The sequence below is a fragment of the Dipodomys merriami genome, unplaced genomic scaffold (assembly GCF_024711535.1).
Source record: "Dipodomys merriami isolate MVZ:Mamm:240054 unplaced genomic scaffold, mDipMer1.0.p SCAF_22, whole genome shotgun sequence".
Taxonomy (NCBI): domain Eukaryota; kingdom Metazoa; phylum Chordata; class Mammalia; order Rodentia; family Heteromyidae; genus Dipodomys; species Dipodomys merriami.
In genome coordinates, this window is record NW_027203604.1 from 16,523,753 (window position 1) to 16,543,141 (window position 19,389).

General features: G+C 44.3%; 1 protein-coding gene across 3 annotated transcripts in view; it reads left to right on the plus strand.

Annotated features, from left to right (window-relative positions):
* Window positions 1-19,389, plus strand: part of Sdk1 (sidekick cell adhesion molecule 1) — an 824,227-nt gene that overhangs the window by 648,643 nt on the left and 156,195 nt on the right. For all 3 annotated transcript variants that reach the window (XM_070033470.1, XM_070033473.1, XM_070033471.1), the window contains exons 17-18: window positions 392-573; window positions 18,797-18,912. In XM_070033470.1, the coding sequence (XP_069889571.1) occupies window positions 392-573; window positions 18,797-18,912 (298 nt within the window). The remainder of the gene's footprint in view (window positions 1-391; window positions 574-18,796; window positions 18,913-19,389) is intronic.

Here is a 19,389-nt window from a genome sequence, read left to right on the forward strand (position 1 = left end):
CTTGAGTTCAATCCCTGGTACTGCCAAATAAACAAATAGAATTGCTTTATAGCCATGATGCAACCGAAATGCTAGTTCCATTTTGCCCAGACCTCGTAATCCTTGAAATTAAGAGAAATTAAGGGTGACAATATTATAAGACATTTTGTATTCATATACTATTTTGTAGAATGAGAACTTCTTTATACAACCACTTAAAGATAATAAAAAAATTTTCAAAGAAATTAAGAGAATAAGAATTTACAGTTGTTGAATTGGGAAACAGTGGTGTCTAGAGTTGACCTCTTGGCTCTGCCCCTGTCATTTACCTCCATTTCTTTCTTGCTGTGCAGAGCCTGGGTAGTCTTGGATTACATTGCTTTTTTGCTTCATGGCTTCCTTTCTGCTCCAGATACCGCCTGGCTGGTTTGCCTGGTGAACATCAACAGAAGAACATCACCAGCCCTGAGGTCAACTACTGCCTGGTGACAGACCTGATCATCTGGACCCAGTACGAAATCCAGGTGGCCGCCTACAATGGAGCTGGCCTGGGCGTCTTCAGCAGGGCTGTGGCAGAGTACACCTTACAGGGAGGTGAGCTTGCTTTCTAAGGCTTCAAGGCTGTGGGTAACTGGGTTGTTGAGGTTTTATCAGAGTATATTAGAAATGAGACTAACCAGCCAGGTGCTGTTGCTCACGTCTGTAGTTCTAGCTACCCAGGAGGCTGAGATCTGAAGATGGAGATCTGAAGCCATCCTGAGCCAATAAGTCTAGGAGACTCGTTTCTCCAGTTGGCTAAGCATAAAGCCAGAAGTGGAGCTGTGGCACAAGTGGTAGAGCACCAGCCTTGAGAGGGAAGAATTTTAAAAAAAAACCTAAGGGAAAAGCATGAGGTCTTGAGTTTAAGCCCCAGTACTAGGGCACAAAAGAAAAAGGAGGAGGAAACGAAGCAGGAAGAATCAAAAGAAGTAAAAACAGGGCTGGGCATCAGCACAAAAGCCTGAAATCCTACCTACTGGGAGCAGAATTGGAAGATCATCATTTGAGACTGCCTTCTCTATCCAAAAAATATAACACATACTAAAGCAAAAAGGGGTGGCGTAAGTGGTAGAGTTCCTGCCTAGCAAGCATGAGGCCCTGACTTCAGTCTCCAATACTGCAACAAAAAGAGAGAAGAAAGGAATAAGAAAGAGAGAGGGAGGGGATAGGGAGAAAAGGTAGAGGATGCAAACCTCTAGGGAAGAAAGCCCATCATGGATGTGATTCCATCTCTATGCCTTCCCTAACCTGAAGTGGTGCTCTGTTTATAATGTCCTAACTAGGTACTGAGGACAGGAAGTTTCTCCAATGCCCTTTGCTTGTACACAGATTCTTGACAGAGGGTCTCTGGATGTGAACTTTTCTAGATGGAGTGAGTGTTTTGCTGCCAAGCTAGCTGTGGAGTTCTGCAAGTGTCTTCCAGAGGGCAGGTGCTAGGTGTTTTCAGTGATAGGGTAATGGAATTCTCAACTCTTGCTTTTTAACTTTTTCAATTACACAAGCAAACTATTTCACTTAGTAGATAAGTAAGAATATTCTTCCCCTCTACCTCACCCCCACCCTGCAAAAGACCAGACAGATGTCTTAAATGCACAGGGTAGGACTGAAGCTTCTACGGCATCTAATGCCTCCCCCATTTTGTGGAGGATTTGAGGTTTAGCCCCAGAAAGAGCTGGCCATGATGGAGGAATTCTGCGCCATCTGTGTTTCATTGTTGTTCTCCAGAGCAGTGAGAAATAGAATCTCACTCGATGCAACCTCACATGTATCCTTCAAACAGCCCAACTCCTTGCCCAAGGAAGTCATTTTTCCACAAAAATCTAAAATCCCTTTCCATTTGGCGATTTATGCGCTGCTCCTGATTCACAGGTGTGATTTTATTTGCTTAGGCATTTTTATTGTTACCAGGCCTTGACCTTTTTCAAATGATAAGGTTTCCAACTGCCCACTTCTGTCCCCAAATCATGCCTGAGACCTAATGTTCCTTGATATTACATGCTGTTATTATCATCCCTTATTGATTGCCTGTCTGTTGTCATCCCCAAGTCCATAAATCCTCCCTTATAAATTAAGTGCAGCCAGTTCCGCCTGCGCAGCAACCAGCAGAGATATTAACACACAGGACAGACGTGGAAGGGCCCGTCCATCTGTAAGTAATCCTTGATTACTCAATGGAAGAAGAAAGGAGCTGGAAACCCAGACAATTAAAGCTAGCTTTAATTAGTCTATTTAACAAAACAACAATAAACTTAGAAAGACTGAAAATGACAAAGACTACTATTACAGATCCCTTATTACTGTCACCTGGGACACTCTCATTTCATGGTGCATTTGAAGACAAGGTAGGGAGAGAGAGGCAGATCTGAGCCCAACTGTGAAGGCCTTCAAGGAGTCAGCATTTGGCTTTTATGCTCTTGGCATTGGGAAGATGCTGGAGGTCTAACAGCTGTGTTGGGAGATGAATCTGAAGATGGGAGGGAGCAGAGGGGAAAGGGCAGCTCCCAACACAAAAGAACATTAATTTTGCCATAAGGTGATGGCTTGGCCCTGCTCTGAGGGTTGTGAGTGAGAAGGGCTTGAGATGTGTATCTGAGTGGCACAATGCTCCCTCTCAGAGCCGTTCACATGTGCCACTTTGGCTGTCCCCAAGACAGTGCTTGGGGCAGTTGGAAAGGTAGAGCCACTTGGTGAAGTGAATTCTCAGCTGTCTGTAACCACTTCAGGACAGTGTCTGTGCTGCTGGAAACAGGCCCCAGTGACAAGTCTCTTAGACAAAATGGAGGCATGTTTGTGATGTTCTCACATCAGAAAAGCAGGTCATGGGCAGCTGGGTTATAGTGGCAGATCTGAGGTCGTCAGAGCATCAGGACCCTTTGTCTTCTTGCTTTGCCATCTTTAGTACTGACTTTAGTATTTGCCATATTTAGTAAGATTTCATGGTCACTATCTGGCTACCACAGTGGCCAGCTCTCACATGCACATTGTAAAAGACAAGATGAAGGAAGGCACAGAAATGTGCTTCGTGGCCACATATGCCACCTTTTAGGACCTTTCTAGTAATCTCAAGTGCCACTGACTTCCTGCTTGCAATTCATGGAATCCTCCTGGTATAGGAGAAGCTGGACACATGGTCCTTCAACTGGTTGTACTGCTGTCTGTTTTCATAGGAGGCGAGGGGAGGAGAGAGGGATGCTGATGGGGATAGATGCTGGTGGGGGGGGATGGATGGTGATAGGGAATGGATGGTGAGGTGGGGGGAATGGATGTTGGTGGGGGTGCCTATAGTGTCTTCAAGGTGAGTCCAGCTGAAAGGTCTCACCCAGAGGCTGTTCACTTTCTAGAAAGTGCCCTGAGGCTGGCTCTGGACTGGGGACTGTCTGGGCAGTGGCTGGGCTGAGCTCTTCACAGGGAACACAGGTAGCAGCTCTTGAACATTATCCAAGTGCTAAGAAAACCTAGTGGCTAAGCAGGTCCTACAAGCTGTGAATAGAACAAATAATGCCTATAGGTTAAAGGGGAAAGAATCATTTTTGAAAGTATTTGTCAGCTCTATTTCAGCAGTCATTGGCATGTCTAGAAACATAAGGAGGCCCCCAGAAAGGCAAGAGAGACTCATGACAGAGATGGAGGTTGAGCCAGCCTGACTTTCCTTTTCCCTTTAGCAGGTAGCAAGCAAGGTGTGACCCATCTTGGTCTTAATGGGGCTTTAAAGTGGAGCACCTGAGAAGTTGTGGGACAGCCAGGGAAGGACAAGCAGCTCACTGCTGTCTCCCAGCATGGGGCTTGCACATACAAGCCTCAAAGAGCTTACCAGTGATGCAGGACCCACCTGAGGGTGAGGCACACATGCTCCTTCTTTGGTGCCAGCAGTCCAGCACAGCAGCCACAGGAACTGTTTACTATAGTATGTATGTGTGTGTGTGTGTGTGTGTGTGTGAGAGAGAGAGAGAGAGAGAGAGAGAGAGAGAGAGAGAGAGAGAGAGAGAGAGAATGAATCAGTGAGTCAGTACTGGGCGCTTTTTGCCCCAAACTGGCACTCTACTGCTAGGAGCCATAGTTCCACTCTGAATTTTTAGTGGCTAACTGGTGATAAGAGTCTCACAGACTTTCCTGCCTGAGCTGGTTTCAAATGACAATCCTCAGATATCAGCCCCCAATATTACAGATGTGAGCCACCAGTGCCAATTCTCTCTCTCTCTCTCTCTCTCTCTCTCTCTCTCTCTCTCTCTCTCTCTCTCTCTCTCTCTCTCTCTCTCTCTCTCTCTCTCTCTCTCTCACACACACACACACACACACACACACACACACACACATACACACACACACACACACACACACACACACACACACATACATTTTTTTTTGAACCTCAAAAACATTTCCTCTGAGGATAGCAAGTTCTTTCAACCCTGGGTGCAACAAGTCGTGACATTGTACCCTAAAGTAATTGAACCTAACTCCACACCTGCCATAAGTCCCAGGGTCAGCTTAAGCAGTGTTCTATCCAGTAGTATTAGAAATTCATGGCCATCCACCTGGCTGTGGCACACAGACATTGCCTGATACAGACTTTCTAACTTCTGGGACTTTTCCTGCTCCCCATCTTACCCTCCTCCCACCCCATTATCTTGTCTACCAATCCTACCTAATCGTTTTTATGAGGGGTATCTCCCTGACCTTCTTTGCCCGGAGGCATTTTAACCAGGACATATTAACTTACAAATCGAGCAGCACAACTCTAATTCAGTTTTAGCCAAGTGAACTTTCCAAGGGGTGAGAGGAAAGGTTGGCCCTGTCACACATGGAGCCCGCCTGTCAGATTTTCATCCTGATGCCCCAGAAAGGAAATGGAAAGTAACTTACATTTTACTCAAGACTCTTACAGTGCTTCCAGAAATCGATATGCTTTGGGAGGAAAGCTTTGGGATATGCTTCAAGAGGGAGGAAAAAATATTTCTTTAAGTGTAGAATATAGTTCTGCAAAGTAAATACCCACTGTAATTAGAAGTGTTTCTCTTCCTGCCATGTCTACCTCAGCAATTTTCTAATCGTAGGGCAGGGAAGGGAAAGGAAGAAAAGGGAAGGGAAGGAGAAGGGGAAGGGGAGAGGGAAAAGGAGGGGGAAGAGGAGGGGGAGGGGAAGGGAAGAGAGGGATAGGAAGGGAAAGGAAGGGACCAGAGCCATGGAAAGCCATCAGGTGTTCACATTCCACGTGACTCTGTATTTGGCTCACATAGTGTTATTCTGAAGCATTCTAATAACCATTAAAAAAAGACACAGAACAAATCATGAGAACACAAAGTTCTCAGGTGAGCCTGACTGGGTTACTATAGCACTGGAAGAATGCAAAATGTATACAATAGGTGACCGTTATATCCTAAAACAAACCCATGCTGATGACGACATTTCTTTTCTCAATTTTTAAATTCATCTATTCAGGTACAGAAGTTGATTTCCCCCTACAAAGATTCCAAAGACAAACTATACTATAAATCATCTTTTTTTTAGTGCACCAACATTTTAACATTTCCCTGATTTTATTTTCTTTTATCATTTTTCTTTTTGTAACAGGTTATATTTCTGCTATAATGATTTATTCTGGCTTCAGAACATTGCCTTATAATGAAATGGTTCATATTTTTTAAAAGAAATGGAAAAAACAAGAAAGAAACATTTGGTTATCCACATTTCTAAAACATTAGTAAAAAGCTCCTAACTATCCAGTTGGGCTTTGAAAGGTTTTTGAAAGTAAGGATTATAAATGAACACTTGTTTGCAAGCCCCATTCTTATCTCCTCTTGGGAAATTCTAAATGTGGCATTAAATGACACTGCACAAAAAGATTTGTTTCTCAATCCCTCAGATTCTCTAGACCTCGGGCTTTTCCTACCAAATACAATAATGTTCCAAACTCACGTAGTCTTACTGAAACACTGGGTAAAAGCTGGACAAAAGAGATATGGGTTGTTCCATTAGGTGTCTTAATTTTGTCTTCTAGACTTTATGGGAAAGGAAAAGATAGGAAGCTAGCACTTTCGGGGAAGACATTCTCTTCCAGTCTCCAGTCTGTTCATTTACCTAAGCTATTACCTTATTTCATTCACACTCCATGGTCACATGGTACAGACAGACTGTCCCTGCATTGCAGAAGGAACTATAGGAAGCTCAGTAAGGTGACTGGCTTTTCCAAGGTCATGTCCCACTGGAAAATGCTGGAAAGAACTAGGACAGAAACCTCTGTCAGCTGGGATCTGCCATCACTGGAATTTGCTTTGCTTTGCTTTTCTGTCAAGTAAGGTGAACATTGCTCCCAAGTTTTCACTGGGGCTTAGATACAAAATAAAAAGAAATGAGGCCATGTCTCACTATTACTCCTGGGAGAGTTGGTTGTGCAGTAGCTATATGTAGATTGGACATTTCTGACTGCCGTGTATGAAAAGAAATCCAGTTTGCATCAAAATCCAGCCAAAGCCAGGCAATTGAAGGCTCACACCTGTAATCCTAGTTGAGACCTGAGGATTGCAGTTCAAAGCCAGCCCAGGCTGAAAAGTCCATGAAATTCTTATCTCACAATCAACCACCAAAAAGCCAGAAGTAGAGCTGTGACTCAAGTAGTAGAGTGCTAGCCTTGAGTAGAAAAATCCAAGTGAGCATGCAAAGCCCTAAGTTCAAGCCCTAGGAATGACATACACCAAAAACTAAGGGCTCATGAAAAAATAGTTGCCCTCTCTGTAGCTGATGTTCTTTGATATTTTTCAGCCTTTTTCCATTCTGTTTCATTCTTTAAAGAATGCTGGTGTGCCGCTGAATTGATTTCCTGATCCACTAATCATTTGCAGTCTAGAGTTTAAAGCAAACTGAATTTGAGCAATGCAAGGTATTTGATTCAACTGATCTATCATCCTTTTCAGAAAAAGCTCCCATTGGACTTGGGATTCATCAGGATCTGAGCTGTACGGCTGTCTTGTATGTCCTGCAATAATACAGATCAGGGTCTAAAGTGGGGGTGGGAGCAGGGCCCACCAGCCTAGGTGCAGAGCTCAGATATGGGGGCTGCAGGAGATGCTGCATTGTGGTACCTGTGGCCGGCAGGTGGCCTCATGAAAGGGAAGAGGCTCTGTGACTAAGCCTAAAGTTGCCACTAAAGGACATTCTCCAAGGCCATGTGAGAAATCCACTCTCCATTAGCATGGTCATCGCATTCCTCTGGATTTGAAGGCCCAAGTTTCCATCTAGTAAGGAGCTCTTTGAGGGCAGGAGCTGTTGTCTGTATTGTTGTTTTTGTATATGTATCCTTGAGTCCAAGCCAATGCCTGACACAGAGCATCGATGGATGCCTGATCAAGACCAGGAGGCCAGTGGAGTCTGTTTCACTGCCTGGTGCTATGCCACTGTGACCCTGTGTTCAGCCCAGTGCCTGGCTCATCTTGCTCTCTCCAGAGCTCAAGGAAGGCATCTCTGAGCACTGTCATGGACAGAGTGGGTCCTTTGCAGCTATTCTCATCTTGCCTTTTCATCTCAAAGTTAGCCGCATGCAAGAACGTGAACTCAGAGCCTTTCCACCATTCCCCTCCTGGAAATGTGTGGGACTGGACCCTAGAGGCACACCAGGAAGCTGTCTGCATGGAAGTGTCACTTGGTGTGACCAGCAGTTGTGGGAATCATAGATGAAGAAGGACATGCTGCCTAGGCACACTGGCCTGGTACCCTGAAAACCAGCCCCAGCACTTCTCAGTGCCTGCTAATCAAAGAACTGGAAGAAAGAAGAAAATGAGTTCAGAAAGGAACCCACAAAACTTGCTCAGCGTCTGAGTGTTTTCCTATAAAGGCTGTGAAAAAGATGCTCAGGCTGACTTGTCAAAGATTTGTTAGGCTAATAATGCGCCAGAAATGTTTAACGCCCTGAGAGCATTCAGGTATATCAAAACTGCAGGCACCATGACAACACAAGAGCTCAGCTGTAGCCGATAATGATCTGGAATTAATGATAACAGCCGGCGTGCAAATTGTAATATATACGTCCACCCAGCAATGTGTAGCTGGTAACACGACAACATAACGAGCTTGCTTCTCCTTCCTGTGTAAAAAGGGAAATACATTGAATTCTGTGGGGTTTTCTGGAGAAGTGGAGGCCCGTGAACCCCACATGTTCTGGGTAGACACTGCTGTCCCTCATACAGTCAACTGCATATTTGAAGGTAATGACAGCAGTGTCCCATTGAGGCAGTGACACAAGGGTCCATGCCTCTTGCACAGGGTCAGGATATTGCCAGGAAGTAGTGCCCAGCCCCACTACGTGTGGGGACGCTATGACAAAATTTGTCTCTGAGCAAAAGTGGTTCATTCCAAAGTCAGTGAGAAGAGACTGTGTCCTGTCTTCTGAAAATTCACCTGAATTCAGAACCTTTCCTGTCCTAAAATACTGCTCTCTGAAAGGCCACAAGGAATACTGCCCACCAACCCAGAGAATCAGCATTGTACTTGAAAATATTGAAAGATGGACTGGGTGCAGTGGCTCATGCCTATAATCCTAGCTCCTTGTTTAGTAGAGAGCCAGATTATCATGGTTCAAAGCCAGCTCTTGAGAAAAAAGAAAAGAAAAGAAAAGTTTGTGAGACTCATCTCAACCAATAAAAAGCTGGACCTGGTGGTTCCTGCCTGCCATCCTAGCTATGTGAAAAGCATAAATAAGAGGATCAAATTCCAAACCAGCCAGGTAAAATGCATGGCTCTATTCAAAAAATAACTAAAGAAAAGAGGGTTGGAGGAGTTGCTCAAGTGGCACAGTGTGTGCCTATCAAGTGTGAGATCTTGGATGCAAACTGGGGGGGGGGGGGGAGAGAGAGAGAGAGAGAGAGAGAGAGAGAGAGAGAGAGAGAGAGAGAGTGAGTTCATCATGTGGAGACCATGTGATTTCATGGCTGATCTGTAATAGACAAAGTAGAATTAAGTTAACAAATACAACTGAGCATGTTAGAATATGCAAATTATGTTGGGCCTTGTGGGTGGGCTCCTTGGCATCTTGAGATGGGTTTGCATAGGTGTGATGGGGGATGATAAGCAGAATATAGAGGTCATAGATCATAGAGGACTGAGCACCCACATCCACCTGCCCCATGAATCCCCACAGATTTCTCTGCCGACAGTTGATTATGTCACCTTATTAATTTTATTGAACATATTTGAAAATCTCCAAGATATCAGGGAATTCATTCTGTGGTCAGTACAGGTTTCTTTCTTTTTTTTTTTTTTTTTTTTTTTTTTTTGGTCATGGGGCTTGAACTCTGGGCCTGGGCACTGTCCCTCAGCTCTTAAGTTCAAAGGGAGCACTCTACCACTTGAGCCACAGTGCCACTTCCAGTTTTCTAGTGGTTTATTGGAGATAAGAGTCTCACAGAGTTTCCTTCCCAGGCTGGCTTTGAACCATGATCCTCAGATCTCAGCCTCCTGAATAGCTAGGATTACAGGTGTGAGCCACCAGCGCCCAGCAATACAGGTTTCTTTTGATTAGCCATGTTTTAAATTCTTTTTGGCTCTGACATGGATTGAAGAGATGATGACTTTTAGTGATCAACTAGGGTTGACTCTGAGGCATCCCAATTCATCTTCACATTATCTCCATATGTTGTTTGACTTATGTGAAATGTCAAACATGAAAACACCGTGTGTTGTTCTCCTTGAATGCAGGGATGGCACAGGGGACACATCTGCCTGGAGCAGTGCAGGGTTTGTAGGCTGCAAGGGACAGTCAGTCCTGGTAGGAGAGATGGAGAAGAGCCTGCGGGAATGAAGTGTGGTTTGCTAGAGGTCAATTAGGCTGAAACTAGACAGATAATAATTATAACAACAGGAGGGGAAGGGAAGGGAAGGGAAGCCATAGAAAAGGGCCACCCAGCAGTGTTTCTTAAAGGTGGTCCATAGACCAGCAGCCCCATGAAGAGCTTTCTGGACATGCTCATTCTTGGTCTGGGGCCGACTAGATCAGAACCTCTGCTCAGGCCTCACTGGTTGTGTTTGTGCATGACCCTAGATAATTCAAGATCCCTGCGCTAATTTGAGGATCTCCTCCAACGGTTGAGTAGAAGATTGTTGCACCCATCAATCCATGAGCCCTGCCAGGTCGAGTAGAGGACTCTAGTCCCTGTTGTGGCCTAAGCTGCAAGAGAGGGAGGCCCTGAGTTCAAATCCTGGAACCAGCACCAAAACATAAAAATACAAAACTGTACAAGTACTGGAAGTGAAAATCTGATGAATTCTCCTGTGATGTATCTGAAGTGAAGAAAATGTTTCTATGTAATACTCAATGTTTAGATGCAATAATTGATGTTGATAAATTTTGATTCTATACAAATTTTAAAATCTCAAAATATTCTAGAGGGAGAAAAGGAGCCATAAACAAACATGGGGAAAGATATTAAAGGAAATAATTAGATATTAAGGAAATAAATAGTGGGTTTTAAATACCAATTGCAAGGCATATAGGTTTTAGAACAAAATTAAAACCTGTAAAGCCTAGAATTTAGGGAATTTCTTATATGTAAAAGATGTCCAGGAGAACTGAATTCCTCACTCAATGGTGGCATCTGAACAACAAATCTAATAAAGTCCAAGACCCTAGAGTGCCACCTGATCTTTGCATTGTGAATGATATGATACCACAATACTATTTCTGACGAAAGAATTTCTCTTGAGACATTCAGACTCCAGCTGCATGCCAAACAATGACTGATATCTGTGTCCATCGTCTTGTCTGATTTAAAAGTCCTCTAGCCTGTGTTTGTCTCTGGCTCATCCGACAAGTCACCCAAGCGTGTTCTATCAGCGTTCTTCACAGGTGACACCTCTCCCATTTCCTGGGCTTGTTTACTGCCAAGCATGGTTGACAATTTCCACACACCACAGCAGAATGAGCGATTCCACCATTGCAGGGGGAATTCAGCTTTAGCTACTAAATGCATGCAGGACATGGTCCCAACTTCTCCTGCTCAATCGGATACAGTTATAACCAAACTCACGAATACTTGGACTCCTTATTTTATGTCTGCAAACAAGTTTTACCAAGTCTCATCTTTTCCTAAGACAGATGTGTTGGGGAAAGGTGCTGGCATGATTTCCCTGGGCTTGCCACCACCTCTAACTCCTTTTTCATTAAGTGCAATACTGAGTTGGGGAACAGGAGGCTCCTTGGAGAACAGAGTCTAAACAGGAGAGCTTCCCATATTAGCAGAGTAGAAAATGTTTTTCACAGCTCTTGCCAAAGCATACAGTAAACAAAACAGGCAGTACTGACCAGGCCTATCCCTTTGAACTTGATCAGAGATTACAATTCTGAAAACAAAATCTCTTATGAGAATAAAAGTTGTGTCATCTCTGATCCAAAATTTTTTGAAAAGTCAATTATGTGTAGCTACAAAACCCTACAGTCAGCCAGGAGCCAGTGGCCCACATTTGCGATCCTAGTAATTTGAGAGCCTGAGATCTAAAAGACTGAAGTTCAAAGTCAGCCTGAGCAGAAAGTTTCCTAGATTCCATCTTCAAAATAACCAACAATGTCACTGTATTTGATGTTGGTATAATTTGTGGAGGGGAAGGGCAAAAACAAATCGTTTAACTAAGGATACAGGTGGACCCATTGCAACAATGAGATGTACAAGTTGTTATGTCAAAAACCAATTTTAGGGCTGGGAAGGTGGCTCAGTGGTAGAGCGCTTGCCTTGCAGGCCTGAGGACCTGGGTTCGATTCCCTAGCACCACATATGCAAAAAGAAAAAAGCCGGAAGTGGCGCTGTAGCTCAAGTGGTAGAGCGCTAGCCTTGAGCTGAAGAGCTGAGGGACAGTGCCCAGGCCCAGAGTTCAGGCCCCACGACTGGACCCCAAAAAAACAACTTTACATCTTTTGAGGGGTGGGATGGGAAGGGATAGGAAGGGGAAACAGAGGAGGCAACAATGCTTGATAAGAAATGTACTCATGGGGCTGGGAAGGTGGCTCAGTGGTAGAACACTCGCATTGCATCCTTGAAGCCCTGGGTTTGATTCCTCAGCACCTCACAAGCAGAAAAAAAAAGCCGGAAGTGGCACTGTGGCTCAAGTGGTAGAGTGCTAGCCTTGAGCTGAAGAGCTGAGGGACAGCACCCAGGCTCAGAGTTCAGGCCCCACGACCAGACCCCAAAAAAAAAGAAATGTACTCTTTATCTTGCCCATGTAATCGTAACTCCTCTGTACGGTATTTTCACAATAAAAAAATAAAAATAAAACAAAAAAATACAAAAAAAATCACTTAGAATATTAAAAAAATAACCAACAAAAAGCAAGGTTGGATCAGCAGCTCACGTGGTAGAACACCAGCCCATGAGTAAGCCTAAGGTTCTCAGTTCAAACCCCAGTACTGCAAAAACAACCAGAAAGTCCATTGGTTTCATTATACAGCTTGTTATTTTAAAACTTCTTTTACAATTAGAATTTCTTTTGCTAGCCAGGAAGAAAGGAAAGAAATTTTTAAAAATCATATCTTCATTGGGGAAACACTTAACAATAATAAACTATTATATGTATGACTAAGAAAAAATCCACATTAACTGGGGAAAAACATCTATGAACAAACACACAGATAAATTCTCAGTGAAAATTCTCTATGTAAGGAGTAACTTACAGGGGAAGTCCACCTCTGCTGGATTAGATGACCAGAGCTTGGGGACAGTGCCATGTGGCTCCCACATCTGTCCCTAGGCAGATGTTAAAGCCGCTGGACGCAAAAGTTTATTATAGAGTGAGCCTCGTGTTCTTCATTTTTTAATGAATTTTCTTTTAGGAGCTGTTTTAGGTTCATAGCAAGATTAAAAAGAAAGTGGCAGAGTCTCTGTAGTCTCGGTGTCCCTCCACTTAGGCAGTCCCACCCTCAACATCCACACCTAAGGTGCACCTAGGTCACACTCATGCAGGGATCTAAAGATCCACCCTGTTCTGCCTGCTCATTCCTGTCTGCTTGTAACCCTGGCAACCACCCATCTGCTTACTATGGCCACATTTTGGCCTTCTCCAAAATGTCTCACAGGTTTCAGATTGGCTTCTTCCACATCATACCAATGTGAAAGGATAGTTTTCAAGTGTAATTTCAACAGTTCTCTAGTTCGGGTGACTATAAGTGATAGTCTGTGGTATACACACTGGAAGACATCAGTGTCTCCTGACCCATGCAGCCTCTCTGAAGGACCACTCTGCCCTTTCCTGCCTCTCCAAGAAATCTAAACTCTGGGCTAGGCAAGGCAGTTGTATGCCTGTGGTCTCAGCTACTCAGAATGTAGGCAGAGAAAGAAAGATGACAACCCAAAAGCTTGAAACCCTCTATCTGAAAAAATGAAAAGCAGAAGTACTGGGGTATGGTTCAAGTGGTAAGGCAACTGCCTAGCAAGCACAAGGTCTGAGTTCAATTCCCAGTACAGGAAAAAAGGAAGGAAGGAAGGAGCTCCATCTTCATGTAGGAAAAGAAGCTCCTAGACATTCCATCACAAACCCCTGCGTATGAAGCTTTTCTTCCACCTTGCCTTTCTCTTGTGTATCATTGCTAGGTTACCCTGAGCACTGGGCACTGCATGATGGACGGAGCTCCTTGTCTTTGGCCGTGTGAACGACCTTGACAATGTAAAAGAGGATAGTGTTGAATGCAGAGTTTAGGAATGAGAATTTAGCCAGGGCTGGGAGGTGGAGGATGAGAGGAGCATTATCCTGTGAGAGTGGATTTTTTTTTAAGGCAGTGAAAACCAGAAAAGAACATAACTCCTGTCACTTTGCCTGGCTGCTTCAAGGCCTGCCCCTAGGGGCTTGGCAAGAGCAAACTTTCAATGCTAATTATCCGGGTAGAAAGTCCCTTGCGGTCTTATTCTGCAGCTTCCATCCAGGCCATGCTAGAGCCAGCTCTGCAGTGTAGAGGCTCAGGGGGGCCCTGGCTCCTCCCAGGAGGAATCCCAGCTTTGGGCAAGGCCATCTTCTCTCCAGGAGGGGCTGGGCTAGGAACCTCAGTAATGAAGACCTCTCCTGCCATGTCCACTCTTTCATTTGAAGCCTTGTCAGAAAGGATTTACTGGCTGTAGCTCTTTTTCTCGCTTGAGGGAATTTTCATTTCCATTGTCCACAAATTTCTGTGTCATTCCTGATGACAGTAATTAGGATACAAGAGAAGCCAAGGATCTGGGAACACCAGAAGGCTGAGAAGAATGACTAGTGTTTTCAAGGATGTCCAGGGTGGGAAGAGAAAGGAACTACAGGCTGTAGACCTGAGACTTTTTGTCTGGAGTGGGCCGAGGGTGGGACAGTTCTATGGCTGGAGATTTTGTATCATCTAGCAGTAAGGAGGGTAGGGGGAAGTGGCCCCATCTACCCTTGGGGCCAGTCAGGGGAAGGTATTTTGGAGGGTTTGGTTCTCTGCAGCCATGGAGATGACAGAATGAAGGCCACAGCCAGGCAGAGCACATCTCCGAAAATGACTGCTGCCTCACAGCAAAGCAAAGCAAAGCCACAGATGGCCTCTTGAAACTTTAGAAAATTACTATCTAGATCTATATGTATATGTATTAGAGCATATGCTCTGTATCTTATTTTAGACTATTCAACACGATTGCAGTAAAAGGGTTAGGATCTGGTGAAATCATTCTGGTGTGAAGTCACAAAGAAGGTGACAAATTCCTCCTCAGTCCCAGAGAATGTGGCTCTTTGTCAGTCAGCTTTTCATCACTGTAACAAGATTCCTGAGGAAAACCCAGATTAAAGGTAGAAAAGGGTTCTTTGGGTTTATGGTTTGAGAAGTTTCCGCCCCTGGCTTTGTTGTTCTGGGCTGTGGTGGGGCAGAGAATCCTGGGATCAGCATGTGGTTTTATGGTTGTAGGTTTGCATTTGAAGCCTCTGCTCCAGTGTAAGTTTTCACGTGTGGCATGAGGTACCGATCTGGATTCTCTTTATTACTTTGTGTATGGGTATCCAATTTTTCCAGCATGGTTAGTTGAAAGAGCTGCTTTTATTGGAAACCAGCAGAGAGACATGTGAGTGATTTCCTTCGTCTATGTCAGTGATCAATGTATCTGTTTTACAGCTGTACTGTTTTAGTGACTGTATATTTGTAGTTAGTCTTTAAAGTTTATCCTTTCTCTTTTTCAAAGCTATGTTGGCTATTGTAGTTACTTTGTTTTTGAATACAATTTTAATCACCATTTCCATGTGTACAGTATTCATATCTAACTGCGATTCTGATTGGATTGCATCTACCATACAGGTTAAGTCTGTCTACTGCATTCTCTTAAAACCCCACTAATCCACTGCAACTTATCACTTAATTAGGACTTTGATTTCTTTCTTTAGTGTTCTGTAGTTTTTCAGAATATAGATCTTGCGCATTGTTAAGTTTTATATTTATTTCATGTTTTTATTGCTCCTTTAACTGGTACTGATTTTTAAATGTCAATTTCCAATTGCTTATTGCCTGTGTTGGGGCATATAATTGATTTTTGTGTTTTGATCTTCTATCCAGTGATCTTACTAAACTTCTCTTTATTCTGGGACATTGAGTGCTAGAAACCAATCATATTGTCTGTAAATTAGGAGCAAACCCCGCCCCCACACTCCCTTCATTTTTCAATCTGTTTGCTTTTTCTTTTTCTTTGGTTCAGGCTTCCAGAATAGGAATGGTGAGAACGATGCCTGTGGCTTGTCCCTGATGTCAGGGACAGTACTCAGCCCATCCCCTTGAATGAAGTATCATTCATAAATACCTTATAGATGCCTTTTATCAAGTTTATGAAGTTGTTTTATTTCATTTCTTATTGTTCATTATTGCCACCATTATATTCAGAGAGGCAGTACTCAGGGCTTTGTACGTACTAGGCAAGAACTCTACCACTTGAGCCACATCCCTCGTCTTGTGAAGTTCTTTAAATTCCTACTTTTTGATTTTTTTTAATTATGATTGCATTTTTAAATTTATGAAATCCCTTTTTCAGAACCTATCAGATAATTGAGTTCATTTTTCTTTATTGTGTTGATACAGTGCTTTACATGATTGATATTCAAATATTGGACCAGCCTTGCATTCGTAAGATAAGACCTGCTTGATCCGAATAATGATTTTTACATACTGCTGACTCTGATTTCCTAATTATTTTGTTGTGTGTGTTTGGAACTTGTATTCATGAGGAAGAGTGGGCTGAATGTTTCTTTTCCTTTTGATAAGATTCTTTTTTTTTTTCCTGACGGGTTTCAGGGTGATGACAGAGCATGTGTTTAATTATTCTGCAAATGCTTGGTGGGATTCTCTAGCAAAATACTCTGCATCCTCTGTTTGCACAGTCTCCTTTCTTTGTGTCTACAGCACCCAGAATCTCTCTGCTGCCACTGGCCCACACTCAGCCTTGAGTGGTCATTGAGCTTGTGAGTTGTGCTTTCCTCACCTAGATGCTTGCTGGCCATTCTCGCCCTCTCCTTCCCCTTTTCTCTCTTCTCCTCCCCCCTCCCCTCCCCTTTCTACATCCTAGGTACAAGTCTCCCCTGTGGCCATTGTTAACCCACAAAGGGAGGTTGGACAGTGCTCCTGATAACTTGGGAAGAAATGGGGGAGGACAGGGCCATGGTCAACAGCAGCTTGGAAGGAAGGAGGTGTTAAAAGAGTAGATGGGAGGCGCATCATGATTCCTGCATTGTTCCATCTCTGCTTGATGTATTGAGGCCAGAGGAAGCGAGCCATGGGAAGTACAGCGGTTTCACACAGGACCATGGTCTACTCCCCTGTGTGACCTGGCAGGAGAACCTTGTCTGTCGTTCTCTACCTGAAGCCATAGTCTGTCTCCTTTGGGCTTTGTGTCTCACCATTAGAAATAAGCCCCCGAAGAACCAAAACAATCCTACAAAGGATAATGGCCCAACTAAAGGGCTAGCCCCTCTTTACAGTCCTCTTGGGTTGTTCTTGAAAGGCTAACCTGGGACACCACTACCTTTTCCAGAAATTTTCCAGTTTTTCCATTGTTTACCATATACATGGACCAGCCCCTGGGTTGGCATGTTTGTCCATCCCCAAGGAGACCCACCCAGTGCCCTTCTTTCCCACACCCCATCTGCTCACCACCTCCCACACCTGTCAGGGGTGTCTCCCCTAGGAGCCAGGAACAGATCTCCTAGAACAATTCTCTCTTGAGAGTAAGTGTCCCACTGGATTCTGCAGCATTCAGTGAAAGAAAGAAACACTGAGAACACCCAGAATCATTGTATCTTTTGAACAAAGAGAAATTGAGTTTCCAAATAAACAAGTGTATGTGTGTATGTGTGTGTGTGCAGAGTTTAAGACTTCCAGGCTCAACTTCCATAAGTTCCTCATCAGGTCTGGCTACTCACCCCTATACACCAAATAAAGAGACACTGTAAAGGGCAGAGAAAGGAGATTTATTTATTCCATGGCAGCCATGGGAAGACAGCATCTCTGGACGTCTTCAGCCATTTTCAGGATACAAACATGAACTATAGGTTTAAGTAGACAAAGAACTGGGGGCAAGAAAAAAGACGTATGGATAAATAATTCTGGTCACAGACATGTTCCAGTGACCAGGGTCCAGACAGTCCATGGTCTCAGGATTTGCCAGGTGGGTCCTTGTTACTCACTGACACCTAGCAGGTGGTGTTATCTCCTATCCATACCTTTCTGGCTTCTAATATGGCTGCAAAGTTACTGCCAAAGAGAGTAACTCAGGGCAGAGGACATAGATACAAAATGGAGCTGGAATGCCTCGCTTTTGTCCTGATTTTAGTTAATTCATAGCTGGACACCAATGGCTCATGCTTGTAATTCTTACTCCTCAGCCACCCTGGGATGGAAAGTCTGTGAAACTCTTATCTCCAATTAACCACCAAAAAGCCAAAAATGGAACTGTGGCTCAAATGTTTGAGTGCCAGCCTTGAACACAAAAGCTAAAGAACAGTGCCCAGGTCCTAAGTTCAAGGCCCAGCACTGGCATGCATTAGCATGCACACACACACACACACACACACACACACACACACACACACACACACACACACACACACACACACACACACACACACACACACACACACACACACACAGTTAATTTGTGGGCTCAAGTAAGGAGTCCGTGCCCAACAGCAAAAGCAATTTGGGGGCACTAGTTACTTATGTATGAAGGAAGGAAGTTTTATTTGGTTTATATATAAAATGCTTGCCTAGCATGTTCAAGGCTTGGATTCTATCCCCAGCACTGGAAAAAATAAAAAGAGAAGGGAGGGAGAAGGGAGGAAGGAAAAAGAGAGGGGAGGAAGATTTGGATAATGGAAGTATAGGTGAACATGTCTTGCTCTCAGTACTGGGAAACTGGGAAAAGTACTAGAGAGAGAAAGAGAAGTGGAGCCATAGCTCAGTCTTAAGTGAAAAAGCTAAGGAACAGCCCCAGATTGGCACCAAAAACAAATACCTGGAGAAAGATTCTGCTTGTGCTGTTCATCTTGGATCTCTGGGATAGCCTCATTTGGGATGAGAAGATGGTTCCAGGCCAGTTTTCTTCTCTGCATTCAAGAACTAACTCTCTTCACACCAGAAAATGAGAAATAGCCCAATTCTCTTGCTTTGTAATGCCACTATTAGCTCCCAAAACATCCATCACCCTTCCGTTTTTGGTGCTATAATTGCCTGTGAATCGTGAGTGGCAGCTAAGGGTTTCTTTTTCGTCTCTCCTCCCCACCGGGCCTCCTGCCATTTGTTTTACTGTCTTCAATGACCACCCTGGAACAGTGCCCACAGCGCCCCCACAGAACGTGCAGGCTGAAGCTGTGAACTCTACCACTGTTCAGTTCCTGTGGAACCCTCCCCCACAGCAGTTCATCAACGGCATCAACCAAGGATACAAGGTACCTGGGCTGGGGCTGGAGCTCCAGGGTGGCTCTTGTGGGCTATACTGAGTATGCCATGTGGCCACCCCCCCCTCCTCTCCCATTCGCTCCCCTCCCCTCCCTCCATCAAGAAGCCAGGGCACCAAATGCAGTCTTGACCTTGTGAGGTCACTGTTTATCGTCCTGTCCTTGGTTGAGAAGCTCAAAATGATCAGTCAACAGGAGGAGAGCTCAGACACAAAAGACCAGTTTCTCATGAGACATGGCCTGAAAACCCCAGGGGACTCTAGCATATGTCCAGCAGATGTCCAGCCTACTTATTCCTAGAAGGCTGACCCCTGAGTAGAGCACCCCCAATCCCCAGATGTCCAGCAGATGTCCAGCCCACTTATTCCTACAAGGCTGACCCCTGAGTAGAGCACCCCCCAACCCCCAGAACCAAGGGCAAGGGTGTTCACAGTGGATGAGGGAGCTCCCAAAGCAAGCTGATTTCGA